Source organism: Callithrix jacchus, chromosome 11 (genome assembly GCF_049354715.1).
Source record: "Callithrix jacchus isolate 240 chromosome 11, calJac240_pri, whole genome shotgun sequence".
In the NCBI taxonomy this organism is placed as follows: domain Eukaryota; kingdom Metazoa; phylum Chordata; class Mammalia; order Primates; family Cebidae; genus Callithrix; species Callithrix jacchus.
This window is the reverse complement of record NC_133512.1, coordinates 116,786,971-116,803,286: the sequence shown is the minus strand read 5'-3', so window position 1 is coordinate 116,803,286 and position 16,316 is coordinate 116,786,971. Positions and strand designations below refer to the sequence as shown.

The window sequence follows — 16,316 nt, the reverse complement described above, 5'->3', positions numbered from 1 at the left end:
AGGCTAAGGGATTTTTTTCTTTTTGCACTCTATTTTTAAAAAATAATTTCTATACTCTATTTCCTGTTTTTACTTTTGTTTTGTTTTTCCCACTAGTTTCCTAGCAAAGTGTCTCTTAAAAATTCCAGGCTAGTCTCTGCTGAACCAAGGGGATTTGTCCATACCTAAGCCAAAATAGCTAAGAAGTGAGGGTGTCTCTGGGGACCAGGTGTGGTGGCAGCAGAATGATGAGTGGAGAGAGTGTGGACAGCTGCATGGCTGAGCCCTTCCCGCCCCCAGTTTTCCCTTACATAGACTAATGAGAAATCCATATGCTACAGGAAAACAATGTCGTTTCTTTTCTGTGTTCCCACTGCAGTCCAATTTCTTGTTCCTGACTTTCTAGTACCAACTGCAACATCAAACTATTTGTGCTCCACTGCAAGCCAAGCACCAAAGATTTTATGGGACTGACATACTTTTTTCTGTAGAATTCTTGCTTTGGGGTGGGGGGGGTGACTGCTTCTTGACCTACTGAACAACTGGCTTTCTTTCAATTACATAAACAGGATGGAATGGTGGAAAGTGAAGAAGCTGAAAAAAAAGCTGTTTTCAAGGAAGACTGTTCGTTCATTCAACAAAGACTTACTGAGCACCAACCACTCATTCAGTGGGTATTTACTGAGTGCCTACTAGGAGCAAGCCTCTGTGCTGAAGACAGAGAGGTAAAAAACAGTCTTTGCCATCCAGCTTTCGCTGACTGCTGGGAAGACAGACAAGTGGATAAACAGATGCCAGGCTGCATGAGGAACAAGGAAAGGGAAGAAGGGGGTATGACAAAAGCACATCGGATTGGCACCTAATCCAGATTAAAAGAGTCAAGAACTGTTTCTTGAAGGGTCACTTCTGAGCTGAATTCTGAGGGTCGAGGAGGTTAGTCAAGCTAAAGTAGTGGGCAGGAGCTACGGGGTTTCTGGTGAGGGAAAAGCATGGCGAAAGAATGGAGACTAAAGGGAGCACCAACAGTTTTCAGCAATCTAACATTAACTGGCAGGCCTGGAACAGAGCGGGAAATACAGGGACAACTGATGCTGGAGAGGCAGCAGGGGCAGAACACCAAGAGCCTTGCGTAGATGTAAAAAACACTTGGTTTCATCCTATAGATCAGTGGATCTCGAACAGGTACCATTTTGCTCCTTGTATCCCCAAGGACATTTGTCAATGTCTACAGGTATTTTTGGTTGTCACAACTGGGTGGTAGAAGGTGCTACTGGCATCTTGGTGGGTAGAGGCCAGGGTTGCTGCTAAATACCCTACAATTACAGGACAGCCCAAAAGCACAAAGAATTAGTCAGCCCAAATGCCAATAGTGGCCAGGCTGGTGAAGATGTTGAGGGATCACTGAAGAAGTCTGAAGGAGGAGTGACAAGATTTTATTTCTGTTTTAGAAAGGTGACTCTGGCAGCAATATGGAGAATATGAGTCAAGAAAGGAGGCATGAAAATCAGCTGAAAGGCTGTTGTGCTAAAAGGATCTGTAGTCTTAAGGAAGGGCCAATAAAGATAGAGGAAGAGACCATTTCAAGAGAAATCTTTAAAATGTTAAATCAACATAATTTAAAATTGACTCATGTAACAAGAGGAGGACAGTGATACCATTCTCCAAAAAAGGGAGTTAAGGAGGAAGCACATATTGAAAACATAACATGGTCAGGTGGAGCATGCTGAGTATGAAATATCTACGGGTTGTCCAAAATAGAAGTACCGGCTGGGCACAGTGGCTTACACCTGTGATCCCATTAATTTGGGAGGCTGAATCGGGAGTATTGCTCGAGCCCAGGAGTTCAAGACCAGCCTGGGCAATACAGGGAGACTTTTGTTTCTACAAACAAACATACAAACAAACAAACAAAAATTAGGTGGACATGGTAGCGTGTGCCTGTGGTCTCAGACGCTCTGGGGGCTGGAGTGGGAAGATCCCTTGAGCCCTGGTCAAGGCTGCAGTGAGCCGTGTTCCTGACACTGCAATCCAGCTTGTGTGACAGAGCGACACTCTCTAAAAAAAAAACCGAAAAACAAAATGGAAGTATCTAGTTGGCTATTTGGGTCTAGAAATCAGGAGAGAGATCTGAACTATAAAAAATAAGATTTGGGAGTTGTCAGCATACAGGCGGCAGAGAAAGCCGTGGAAATGAACAAAATCATCCTGGGGAGACTGCAGACTGAAAAACCCCAACAATTAGGGTGAGGTAGAGGAGAAATACCTTGGATGAAACTCAGAAGAGGCCATACAAAAGTGGGTCATGAAAATGTAATCAGGGAGAAGGGAGTGGTCAACAGTGAACAATGCTGGCAAGTCAAAGAACAAGAGGTCAAGCATGGACAAGCAAACAAGAATGGAGGTCAGATAAGAGACCAAGAGAAACGTGGATTTTAATGTAGCAAACTAGGACACTGGACAGCCGTGGTGGAAGCAGCTATGGGAAACTGATAGGGCAGACACAATAACAGCAGGTCAAGTATATGAGAGGTGAGGGAGGAAAGAGGACAGTAGCTGTTTGATCTTTACTTTTTCCCTTAAGAGAGTTGCCAAGGAATAATCTTTGCTGTTGTTATTTTGTTTTGGGAAAAAAAAAAAAAAAGAGAGAGAGAGAGAGAGATTTGAGGATGTATACAGGCTAATGGGCAAGATAAGAGAGGCTGAAAATGGTATGGAGAGCGTGGGAGAGGATGAGGCCCGGAGCCCAGACAGCAGCGTCAGCTTTGGATTTATTTAAGATAAATATATAAGACAGATAGGTGGTCAGAATGGAGTTCATCTGGAGGAGGCAGGAAGTTGAGAAAGTTCATGTTTGTGGTATCATTACAGGCTCTTTGAGAACAACCAAAAATGTCAAAGACCCGTGGAGGGTTTACATAAAAAAATAATGTCCTCCCTGTCTTCCCACCATGCCAGCTATTTCACTTCTACATGACTTTCAACACCCAGAGCAAACTTATCTTCTGGAAAGATGCCTCTCTGAAGGCCTCAGTTGATGGAAATTTCTTCCTTGCCTGGATAGTCACAGTTCTTTGCACCATTGACACTTCTTACTTCCTGCACTTGGGACTGGGGCTCTATCTTGTAGATCTCTGTACCTGCTACAAGACCCTCTACTAATGAGAGAGCAGTAAGTACCTGCCGAATGAAGACCTGAGCAACATGCAGTGTGCATGCTGGTGCCGCCTGGGCAGCATGAACATCAAGGGCTTTAGGAAGGAATCTCAAAGGAGACTGTACATCCTCTGGGGGTGATAAGAAAGACTTCATGGAAGAATGGACACTGGAGCTATATTTTAAGGGCTGACCTTCTGTGGATAAAAAAGATGGAATGGAGGAATGGAAAAAGTATTCCAAGTGGAGAAATTTTTAATAGCAAAGCCACTTTAAAAGCCAGCTTAAAGAACAAATTGTTCTATTTGTGGGAGATGATTTAGCAACAAGAAACAGGTAATGCTGCTAACATTTCTTGAGCACTTACTAGGTCATCAGGCACTCACTAAGCATTTTATCTACATTATCTCATCTCCTACAACCACTGCATGTCTTCACTCCAGCAGGGGTTCTCAATTTGAGGAACACTGATGCGTTTTAGGAAGTCTATAAGTCCCATGAAACTATGCAAAATTATGTATATATGTGCCTTTTTCTGGGGAAAAGGTCCTTGGTTTTAACCACATTTTCAGAGGGGATGTAACCCCAAAAGAGTTAAGAATCATTGGTATATGGAACCCTATGATCTAAGACTGGACAGGGACAGGTAGGCTCCTACTGGAGAAGCCTGAATATAGACTGAAGGGTCCGGACTAGGTCCTGAAGGCAATGGAAGGTGCCAAAAACACTGAGCTGTGGGCTACACAATCTAATCAGTATTTTGGAAGAAGACTAACATATGCAAAGTAGGACTGGGCTATGTGAATACATGGATATTGGAGAAGAAGGGGTAAAAATGAGAAGTCAAAGATGGGATTTTTTTGAAGGTGAATATCAAAAAATGAATGAGCTTTTCAAGACTTTCCATCTCTCTCAAAATGGGACTCACAAAGTTGTTCATATTTCAACTGCAACGTATGTAGTAATACATTTAAAAGATTTTAAAAAATACTATTATACATTTTGTTCAGACTGTCTCTACTTATATAGAGAGGAAATCCATAAAATGAAGAGAGTGGGTACAAGTTTTACTACAGCCACATATAAGGCAATCTCACATTTAAAATGGGTCTTCTAAAGGAGAACTTTTTAAAATGGGATTTTTAACCTGGTCTAATTACCCTGATCTCAAACACCAACCTTGGCCCCTGTCTCCAGGTACAACATCCCTGCTTTCTTAGCAGCTACCACCTGTAGTGAATTGTATTTTTCAAGATAGACAGAAGAAAATTTCCCATCCCACTTACACTATGACGCTACACTCCTCCCACTGAGGGAAGGGCTTCTGCTTCCTCTCCTGAATCTGGATGGGCCTGTGACTATGAGGGAAGCAGTGACATACGACTTTTGAGGCCAGATCATGAAAGGCAGTATAGCTTCCATCTACCTGGTTTTCTTGGGATACCTGGGGCCACCGAGTCTGTGGTATTTTGTTATGGCAGCCTATAGAACTCAGCAGCTATGCTGTGAGGGAGGCCAAGCCACATAGAAAAGGCTATTTGTAGGTGATATGGCCAACAGTCCCAGCTCAGGTCACAGACAACAGACAGTATCAGTGGCCGAACACGTGAATGAAGCCTTCAAGATAAACTCTAGCCTTAGCTCCTGTCTGTCTGCAAAACCACATGAGAATTCCCAAACCATCTAGCTGAGCCAAGTCAACTTTCAGAATCATAAAAGCTAATAATAAATGTCTACTATTGTTTTAAGCCACTAAACATGGAGTGATTCATTATAAACCAATATGTAATTGGAACATAACCCCACCCTATTCCCTTCTAGCTAAGCTCCTTGAAAGAAATAAATCTATACTGGGTATTTGGACCTTACTCTTCCATCCATTGTAACATGGCTGCTGTGCCCACATTCTACTGAGGCTCCTATGGCACTAACCAACATCAGTGATCCCTTAGCTACTGAATATAATGGACACCTTACAGTCTTTAACTTACTTTACCTTTCTATGCCAAATGACACGGCTACAGATCCTCATGTTTTTCAGTTTCCACTTCCTTGGTTTCAGTGACATCTTTCTGCCCTGGTTCTCCATTAACACATGGATCGTTCCTCTGTTAGTCATTTAATTATTATGTTCTCAGGATTCCAACTTCTCAATCTGTAAGTTTTCTGTGGACTAACACTTAGGCTTAATTCCACCTATATGTTTCTGATTTCCAAATAGTGAACCTTAGCCTTGACTTTTCTGCAGTTCAGACATGTATTCATTTACTCATTCAACAAATATTTATGAAACAACTACTTTGTGCTAGCCAATGGAACAATGCAGACAAGGTCTCTACTTTATGGTCTTGTAAGTATGCCCCACAAAAAGTAAATAAAATACAGATTATGATCTATGGGGTAGAGATAGTAGACTGAATGAATTTATCTAATGTCACTCCTTAAAGCCTCAATAAAACCTCATTAAAAAGATATTTTAAGGACATAAAACCCCAAAAATAGAGTGGGAGAAGTTACAGCAATAGAGCACTAGAATTCTGAAATCTACAAAATCAATCAGCGAGTGAAAATGCCTTCATGGACTCAAGGTAGCTGAAGACTACGGGGCAACAGGGAAGGCAAAGAACAATTCTTGAAGAGCTGAGGAACTGACAGCCTTAGGCAGCTCCAGAAGTGGGGAGTAGGAGTAGCTGAAACAAGAGCTGGTTAAAGGTCCTTGAGAAGCAGCTGGATCTCCAAATCCCTCTCCTCTCTGTGCCACTGGATGATTGGCTCTGCCCAGTCCTGGTAGATATTATAGATTCATTCCCTGGAAAAGGTTTCTTGAGTGGGAGGTCTACACGCAGGGAAAGCCAGAGATATTATTACTGAAAATAGGGGCGTTAAGTGAATGATGAATACCAATGTTGAGACTTAGTATCCAGCTCCAATTCCTCCAGGAATTCAACTAGGCTTTTACTCTTAGGAGACTGGAATAGTTCTCTGGGGAAAATGGCCAGCCTGAGAGGAAGGTACAGATTTGGGAGAAGGGTGTCCCAAAATCATGGCCTAGCAAGATCATTCTATAATAAATCTTATCATCAGCAAGTGTCTCTCAAATATACAGGGATCTCAATCTCCTTTTAAAATCTCCTACTTGATTGAAGCTTGTAATGTGGTCTTTGTGATAAATAATAAAGTCTCCTACTTGAAAACATAAATTAACAACTGAGGAATAAAATAAGTCTAAGAACACTGCTATATTCTGAACTGTGTCCCTTCAAAATTTCTATGTTGAAGCCCAATGTGACTATTTGGAGATAGGGCCTTTGGAAGATTACCAAAACTAAATGAGGTAATAAGAAAGGAGTACCCTTATCCAAGGATTAGTGTCCTTATAAAAAGAGACTCCAGAGGACTCCTTCTCTCCTCCCCCCACTGTGAGGACACAGTAAGATGGTAGCCATCTGCAAGCCTGCAATAAGAGTCCTCACCAGAAACGAAATCAGCTGGCATCCTGATCTTGGACTTCCAGCTTCCAGAACTATGAGAAACACATTTCTGTTGTTGAGCCACCCAGTCTGTGGTATTTTGTTATGGCATCCTAAGTTGACTAACGCAAACATCTCCAACGAAACAAAAACAGCAATTTGGAAGACACAGAGACTATGCAGGGGAAAAGAACACTTAAGAAAACTATCATTAAAGAAATGAAAATACACACCCACACTGCTCTAAAATTGATTGCTGTGGCTGGGCGTGGTGGCTCACATTTGAAATCCCAGCACTTTGGGAGGCCAAGACAGGTGGATCACTTGAGGAGTTCAAGTGATCAAGAGTTCAAGACCAACCTGGCAAACATAGCAAAACCTCGTCTCTACTAAAAATACAAAAAATTAGCCAGGCATGGTGGTGTGCACCTGTGATTCCAGCTACTTGCGAGCCTGAGGTACGAGAATTGCTTGAACCTGGAAAGTGAATGCTGCAGTGAGCTGAGATTGCACCACTGCACTCTAGCCTGGGAAATAGAGCAAGACTCTATCTCAAAAAAAAAAAAATTGATTGCAGTGATGATTGCATAACTCTTGAATATAGTAAAGTCACTGAACTTCACGTTTGAAATGGGAGACTTTATGCTGTGTGAATTATATCTTGAAAAAGCTCTTACCAAAAAAAAAATGTAAAAAGTAAAAACATTTTTAAAATTCTTGCTTTTTGGTCTACAAAAGACCCTATTAAGAGGATGAAAAGATAAACTACAGACTGGGAGGAAATCTTTGCAAAATACATATGAAACAAAGGACTACTATCTCAAATATATAAAGAGCTCTCAAAACTAAACAGTAAAAATATTCATTGCATCAGTGTTTGTAATTGCAAATAGTCAAAAACAACCTAAATGACCACCATGGGGAAAATAATAGATAAAATGCAGTCTAGTCACACGCTAGATTAGTATACAATAGTTAAAGTAATAAACTGGACAGATTTATCAACAAAGATGGATCTGAAGCATAATTTGCATGATAAATGCAAGTTGTATACAAATACATAACACAATTTTTGTAAAAATTTTAAGCTCACAAAATAATGCCTATTTTATCAGAAAAATATGGCTGCTAAATTAAAAAGATATACATTAAACATATGAGAGCAGATATCTATAGTCAAAGGAGAAGAGTGGCAATAAAAGCAGTAAGAATCAAAATTGGCTATATGGATAATCAAATCATACAAATCATATCAATCCATTTGTACAACTGAGGTCCATCAGAACTAGCAAAACAAAAAACCAAATAAACAAACAAAACTGTGATAGAACCACACCAAATACTTAGGTAAGAGTTAAAAGAAAATCATGAAATTGAGGTATAGTATATTTTTCTGACATGGAAAGATTCCCAGGATATATTGTTTAGTGAAAAAAAAATCAAGTCAAAGAATTATATATACAATGTTATAACATTTATGTAAAACAAAACTACAAAATAAAACTCTTATATTTGTCTCCGTCCCCGCAATCACACACATGTTCAAATGTATAGAGAAGGTTTTCGAAAAGATAACTATGAAAACACAATAAATAGTGATATAGGAAAATGTCCTGAATTATTTATTAAAAGTATAGAATTAAAAATAAAGGCAAACGGAAACTCCAGGAAAGAACAAAAGGCAATAAGAAAGGAAATGTAATCCTACATTTCTTTGTTTTGCAATAATATTTACAGTCATCACCACCAACGAAAGAGGAAACAAAAAGCTCAACAGTTAAAAAAAACAGAAAATAGGCAAAAGACACAAAGAGATATTTTACTGAAGAGAATCCGTGGATGACACATAAGCACATGAAAAGATGTGCTTGGTATCCCTTAGGGAAATGAAACTTAAAACCACAATGAGACAGCACTACACACCTATTAGAACCAAAATAAAGAATATTAACAGTATTGAATGTTGCCAAGAGTATGCAAAAACTGATCTCTCAGACACCATTGGCAGGAATGTATAGCCTCTCTGGAAAAGTCTGGCAGTTTCTAATAAAACTAAACATATGTTTACCATACAACCCAATGACTGTACTCCTGGGCATTTATCCCAGATAAATGAAAATTAACATCCACACAAAGAGTTACACCCAAATGTTATCTTTATTTCTAATAGCCCAAAACTGAAAACAACCAAAATGTCCTACACTAGTTGAATGGTTAAAAAAAAAACTGCTGTACAGGTCTGTATAGGTCAGGTAGTGGCTCACCCCTGTAATCCCAGCACTTTGGGAGGCTGAGGCAGATGGATCACGAGGTCAGGAGTGCAAGACCAGCCTGGCCAAGATGGTGAAACCCCATCTCTACTAAAAAGATACAAAAAATTAGCCAAGAGCAGTGGCACACACCTGTAATCTCAGCTACTCGGGAGGCAGCAGAGGTTGCAGTGAGCCAAGATTGCGCCACTACACTCCAGCCTGGGCGAGAGAGTGAGACTCTGTCTCAAAAAAAAAAACCCAAAAAACAAAAAACTGCCGTACATTCATACCACAGAATAGTAATCAGGAATCAGAAAGAATGAACTATTGCTGCATGCAACAACTTATATGTGACTCAAGGAAATTACCTTGAGTGAAAAAAAAAATGCCAATCTCAAAAGGTCACATACTGTATAATTCCATTGATGTAACATTGTCCAAATGACAAAATTATGGAGATGGTTGCCCAGGGTTAGGATGATGAGGGGGAAGAAAGTAGGTGTGATCAGAAGAGTAGCAATGAGATATTCCTAGTAATTGCAATAGTTCTTTATCTTGATTGCAAATCTATACACATGCAAATCTTGATTAAATTTACAAAAGTGATAAAATGGCCTAGAACAATACATACATTGTACAAATTTCAATTTTCTAATTTGATATTGTACTGTATATGTAAAATATAATCAGTGGGGAAAAATTCATGAGGGATACATAGGACCTCTTTGTACTATGTTTTTGCAATTTCTTGTGAATCTATACTTATTTTGAAATAAAAAGTTTTTTAAAAGTACAAAAAAGCAAAAAGCAGAGCTCTTAAAAATTAAAAACATGGGCCAGGCATGGTGGCTCATGCCTGTAATCACAGCACTTTGGGAGGCTGAGGCGGGTGGATTGCTTGAGGTCAGGAGTTTGAGACCAGCCTGACTAACATGATAAAACCCTGTCTCTACTAAAAATACAAAAAAATAGCTGGGTGTGGTGGCAGGCACTTGTATTCCCAGCTACTTGGGAGGCTGAGGAAGGAGTATCGCTTGAACCTGGGAGGCAGAGGTTGTAGTGAGCCAAAATCACACCACTGCACTCCAGCCTGGGCAGCAGAGTGAGACTGTCTCAAAAAAAAAAAAAAAAAATCAAAAACATGACGGCAGAAAAAACTCAAGAGATGAATTGGAAGATAAAAGTTAAATCTCCCAAAGAGAGCAGAAAGACAAAGATGAAGGAAACAGGAGATGAAAGTTAAAAAAATCAGAGAACCAGTCATATGGGTATCTATACGAATAGAGAACATCAGAATAATGAATTCAAGAAAAAGAGGATAGAGAAAATGGGAGAGAGAAAGTTAAGAAAATTTTACAGACTAAAAAGACATAAATTTCTGGTATGTATCAGTATCTTTGTAAAAGCACTAACACTGGGGAAAAAAAAAAAAAAAAGTTCCACAAGCTTCCTGAGAGGAAAATTCAGTCACAAAGCAACAGAATGGCTTTGGACTTCATAGCAACACAGGATACTAGACCACAAAGCAATGTTTTCAAGATGCTGATGATGGCCAGGTATGGTGGCTCACATCTATAATCCTAGCACTTCGTGAGGCCAACGCAGGATTGCTTGAGCCCAGGAGTTCAAGACCCTTCTGGGCAACATAGGGGGACCCCATCTCTACAAAAAATACAAAAAGTTAGCTGGGCATGATGACGCACACGTGCGGTCCCAGTTACTAGGAAAGTAGGAGGATCACTTGAGCCCAGGAGGTCAAGGATACAGTGAGCCGTGTTTGCACCACTGCACTCCAGCCTGGGTGACAGAACAAGATTCTGTCTCAAAAAGAAGAAGAAGAAGAAGAAAAAAGATGCTGATTATTTTCAACCAACAATTCTATGCTCAGTCAAACTCACTGGCAAATAAATGTTAAGGTAGAATAAGAACATTTTTAGACATACATTTTAAAAATTATTTCTTATGAATTTATTCTTAAGAACCTACTGGAAGTTGTACTGTTTTCAAACAAGAGTTAAGCTGGGCATCTTTGTCTTAGGCACAAACATAACCACACAGAACATCCCTTCTCCTCTTTCCCCACACTCCTAAGAGTAGCCCTCCTTTTCTTTCTCCCATATTCGTGATCTCATTTATGGTAGCTGAGAGGTCTACCACCATCACACATCTCTCAAAGCTAATCAGGAAGTATTGATGATTTTGCCCCTTAAATATTTATCCTCAATTCCATCCCTAGTTCAATGGCCTTAGTTTAGATCTGTATCAAAATAGTAACTACTGGCTGGGCACGGTGAGTCATACCTGTATTCCCAGCACTTCGGGAGGCCCAGGTGAGCAGGTGGCTTTGAGCTCAAAAGCTCAAAACCAGCCCAGGCAACATGGCGAAACCCCATCTTTATAAAATACACAAAAATTAGCCAGGCTTTGGTGGTGTGCACCATAGTCTCAGCTACTCAGGAAGCTGAGGCTCGAGAATCGCTTGAGCCCAGGAAGCAGAGGTTCCAGTGAGCTGAAATCTCACCACTGCACTCCAGCCGGGGTGACAGAGTAAGACCCTGTCTTAAAAAAAAAAAAGTAACCACCTAACCAATCTCTTAATTTCTAGTCCTAGAGCCTCCTCAAACCCATCTTCCACAATGTGGCTACAGCCATCTGCCTAAAATGCAAATCTGACCATGTCACGCCCTTAGTAACTCAAAAAACTTCTCAAATTCTGACCAGCAGACAAGCTAAATATGTGGCAAACTGCCATTCTCTTCGGCTATCTCTCGCACTCCCATGATGGATGATATTAACATTTTTATTAATAATTTGATGGGCAAATCGTTAACTGTATACATTTATGGGGTACCATTTGACGTTTTGGTATACACACACACATCCACACACATAAAATGTGGAATGATTAAATCAGACTAATTAACATATCCATCAACCCACTTACCACTTTTTTGTGGTGAGACATTTGAAATTTACTCTTTTGAAATATACAATATAGTTGAACTTTGGATAACATGAGCTTGAACTGTGCAGGTCCACTTATACCCAGATTTTCTTCTGCCTCTGTCACCCCAAAGGCAGCAAGACCAACCCCTCCTTTTCCTTTCTCCTTGGCATGAAGACAATTAGGATGAAAATGTTTATGATGATACACTGCCACTCAATTAATACTTAATATATTTCCTCTTCCTTACGACATTCTTAATAATCTTTCTTCCAGCTTACTTTAAGAATTCAGTATATAATACATATAACATACAAAATACGTTAACTGTTTCTGTTATCAGTAAGCCTTCCATTCAATAGCAGGTTATTAGTAGTTAAGTTTTTTGGGGGGTGGGGAGAGAGGAGTCAAAAGTTATACATGGATTTTCTACTGGGGGTGATGAGTCTGATGTATATTAACTATACCTACCGTGCTGTGCCAGAGATCTCAAAAACTATTCCTCCTGTCTAACTGAAACTTTGTGCCCTTGGATAAACATCATTTCTGCCCTCCTTCCCTCCACCCTCCAGGCTCTGGTAACTACCACTCTACTCTCTATGAGCTGGACTTTTTTTTTTTTTTTTTTTTTTTGAGACAGAGTCTTGCTCTGTCGCCTAGGCTGGAGTGCAGAGGCGCCATCTTGGCTCACTGCAACCTCCGCCTCCAGGGTTCAAGCAATTCTCCTGCCTCAGCCTCCTGAGTAGCTGGGACTACAGGTGTCCACCACACCACGCCTGGCTGAATTTTGTATTTTTAGTAGAGACGGGGTTTCACCATGTTGGTCAGGCTGCTCTCGAACTCCTGACCTCGTGATCCGCCCGCCTCAGCCTCTGAAAGTGCTGGAATTACAGGCGTGAGCCACCGGGCCTGGCCCAAGCTGGACTTTTAAGATGCCACATATGTGAGATCATGTGGCATTTAGACATTACTAATTGACCATGGCTCTCCTGCAGGGCTTAGACTCAGCCTTAAAACTTGTCTCAACTTAGCACCAGGCAGTCGGCAAGACATCAAACAGTTACAACTCCTATTTGGAATAAAGGCTAAGAACCTCAGCAAGGCAGAGAAAGCCTACACTCCTATAAGGGCTTCTTCGGAGTTCACACACACCTTGACTTGGGCTGTTCTACCTGGGATGCTGCTTCACCTGGCTAATGAAATGGCCCTGCCACCCCTTCCATCTCCACAACCCTTCTCTCAGTTGAGTCCTACCTATTTTCTCCTAACATCTTGCTCCCCGACCACACTACTCAAATTCTGTTCACAGTTTCCTTCACTAGACGCAGTTTATTAAAGGGCAGGGGCCTTGTCTTCTTTGTACGTCCAGCGCCTACTGCACGGCAGAAGACCAATGTTTGTCCGCAAACGAAGCAGGGGACTAGGGGTGAAACAGATGAAGAAACTGAAGGGGCCTATGGCGAGAGGGGTAAGCCTTAGGTCCTATTCAGCCCGTTTTCCAAAGGTTTGGTCAGCTTACTCCTGCTCTTCCTGTAACCCCAGAGATGCTGGCTGGCTTTCACCTCGTGCCATCAGTGTTCAGCGCTCCCTTCGTCTTTTCTGTTTTGTAACTGTCACTCCAAGACGGTAAGCCTTTTGAGGGCAAGGGCTGCGTCTGTGTACTTGGCCCTTCGCAGCCACAAAGTACTAGCGTACGTACGCGAGGAGAGATCGCCCCTCACCACGGGGTCCTGAACTGGCCCAGAGGCCCCGAACCGGCCCAGAGGCCCCCAGGCCCGCCCCGCTCCGCCCATGCTTTCCGACCCCTCCTCACGCCGGCCCCTTCCCGCCTTCCGGGCGGCGGAAGTAGCTGGCTGCTCTTCCCTGCCCACTTGGAGCCTTTTCCGGTGCTCCCGCCCACTCCGGCTCTCCGGCCGGGACCTGGCCCTCACCTCAGGGTTCCCAATGTGCCTCCGGACGGACATATTTGCTCCAACCGACCACGCTCGGGGTTCTAGCCTCACGGGTTGCCTCTAACCCTAGCTTCCTACCCCGACAGCCTCGTTCAGCCGCCTCCCTATACCCTCTTCTCCGATTGGCCCATCTTCCCCGGTCAGCCAATGGGGGTCCCGTTTACTCTTTCTTCTCAGGGTCGCCGGAGGGCCAGACTACGTTCAATGGTTGCCAAGGGCAACGCGGGACGCCGGCTAGCGAGGCCTTTTGTGCTCTGGGTCTGGGCTCGCGGGCTCCAGCCTTAGGGCGGGAAGAGGGGCGCGGGGGGAGGGGAAGGCTGGCGCCTGCGCAAAGGCGAAGGCGGGGGCAGGGGCTCGAGAGCGGGACAAAACCCGCTAATGTGGAACCATAAATACAGCACAAAACTCCCCATCCCCCATCCCATTTTATGGCCCTTTCAACCAAACATCTGGGCTACTGATGCCACAATAAGGAATATGATATGGGCCAGTGTTGTTCAGGAGAAATGGGAGAATATGGTTTATTATTTTCTGGTTAATATGCAAATTATGCAAAATACATGTGTAAATACAATAATTATAGGTGCTTTAAAAGCTTTTAGGCTAGCTAAAGGGGGACATCCTTAATTGCAAAGCACGCACGCCATTCTGTGGTTCATCGTTCATTTAACAAATATTTAATAAGCACCTTATGAGAAAAGCTGCAGTAGGTTTTGTGGAGGATGGGAGGATAACTAGGACCCAATCCCGTCGTCATGGAAACCATTGTGACTCCTGCCACCAGCCACCACCTGTTCTCATTCCGGATCTGAAAATTAAGTCCTAGCACCTTTAGAAAACAATTACATACACAGTTTGACTTGGCTCCTAAATGTCCCACCAAATCTATCAAAATTATTATTTCCTTTATACATGGAAGGAACAACACAGTAACCCTTTGTCCTTTGCTCTAAGTTGTTTTTCCAGGAATGGCGAAAGGTTACTCTGAGCTGTTCATACTCGCTAGTTCTGTGTTAGTGAATAAGAAGAGCACACATCTGAGCTACTTTAGGTTCTGTGCGGATGACCCCTTCAATAACATGGCCTCACATGCCCTTGTCCTCTTAGGCACTTCAGCAACCCAACCTTAGGGCTACACCTTGGATCATGTTGCCACTCAGTGCTGCTTGACCAGAATCTTGAATTCTGGCCACAGCTGCTTCTTGCACTTGAGTCACTCTTTCATGTTTACTAAATTTTGTCTTAATTTCCATCGTGTTCGACAGTTCTTTAACCCCTGTAAAATTCTCAGTCTCTCGCTGAGGGTTTGAAGGCTGCAAAATATTGGAAGGACGCAGAGGGAAGTATGTTAATTTAGGAGTTTTTGCATAGCAAGCAGAAACTTCTAGATTCATTACTACTTAGAATGGTGCACCTTATGGGTAACCATAGAGATTACGGGTAGAATCAGGGGAAAGGAGAGAGGGAGATGATAAGGGACTACACTCAGAGGTGGTGAGAAAGAGAGGAAAGGAGAGATTTAAAGACATTTGTAGGTAATATCAATAGTATACATGAGAAGAGATAAGGGGGTGCATGGAATAGAAATACATCAAGGATGGCTATAGTTTTTCTAACAAAGAACTGAGTAGATGAGCGATAATGCATTTATCAAGTTAAAAAACAATAGTCAAAAAGCCAAAACAGCAGGAAGTACAAGTAGGTCCACCAGTCCATTCAACTTCCATTCTTCAGTGTTCTGGCACACTTCTTTGTATATTTGTTGTCTCTCTTTTGTTCCAGAGGGCATAGGAACCTCTGGTTTACTTACCTCACTAGTCATTGTGGTTGTCAAATTTGGACTACACAGGAATCATTACAGAGAGATTACAGAATCCAGTTGGATCTTGAATCCAACTGTGGGAAATGCTGACTGTGGGTCTAAGTGGGGTAATTTAAATACATGTTCCTTCTCCAACCCCTCAGTTCTGATTCTGGGGCGGCTCCAAGGAGACTCTGCTCTAAAAGAGCCACCCCTTTCCTTCACATTTGGCCTCAATGGAATCCTTGGAAAGCTTAAAGCTATAAACCAAAAGACTTTTAACATCATGAATTTCTCTTTTTGATCCTGCTATGCCAAACTGGATCAAAACTAAGGCAAAGTGCTTACTCTGAAAAAATAGGCAAATGGTGGGTGCAGTGGCTCACGCCTGTAATCCCAGCACTTTGAGAGGCCAAGGTGGGAGGATTACTTGAGGCCAGAAGTTCAAGGCCCACCTGGGCAACATAGTGAGACCCTGTCTCTATTTAAAAAAAAATTTTTTTAAATAGGCAAATGGTACAAAATGATGACTGATGAAAGAGAAACATCCAATAAACGTTAAAAAAAAAAAAGCAAGATAGCTAGATCCCATTTTTGAACTACCAAATGTACAAAAGTTTTAGTTTTCTCTATTTTTATTTAATGATAATGCTTAGTGCTGGCTAATGATTCATGAAACAACATGATCATATATTGTTAAGTGTGAATGTAAAGGAGCATGATCATTTTGAAGAGTAACTTGAGAGCAGGTATTGAGAAGTCCTC

At 41.9% G+C, this 16,316-nt stretch overlaps 1 protein-coding gene across 6 annotated transcripts in view; it reads right to left on the bottom strand.

Annotated features, from left to right (window-relative positions):
* The window catches only part of CEP41 (centrosomal protein 41), a 47,871-nt gene extending 34,031 nt beyond the window's left edge, over positions 1-13,840 (bottom strand). For all 6 annotated transcript variants that reach the window (XM_078343756.1, XM_017975652.4, XM_002752013.5 and 3 more), the window contains exon 1: positions 13,730-13,840. Coding sequence is in view for 5 of the 6 variants with exons in the window: in XM_017975652.4 (XP_017831141.1) it covers positions 13,730-13,762 (33 nt within the window). In the remaining variant the exon portion in view is untranslated. The remainder of the gene's footprint in view (positions 1-13,729) is intronic.
* Between the last annotated feature and the right edge of the window lie 2,476 nt (positions 13,841-16,316).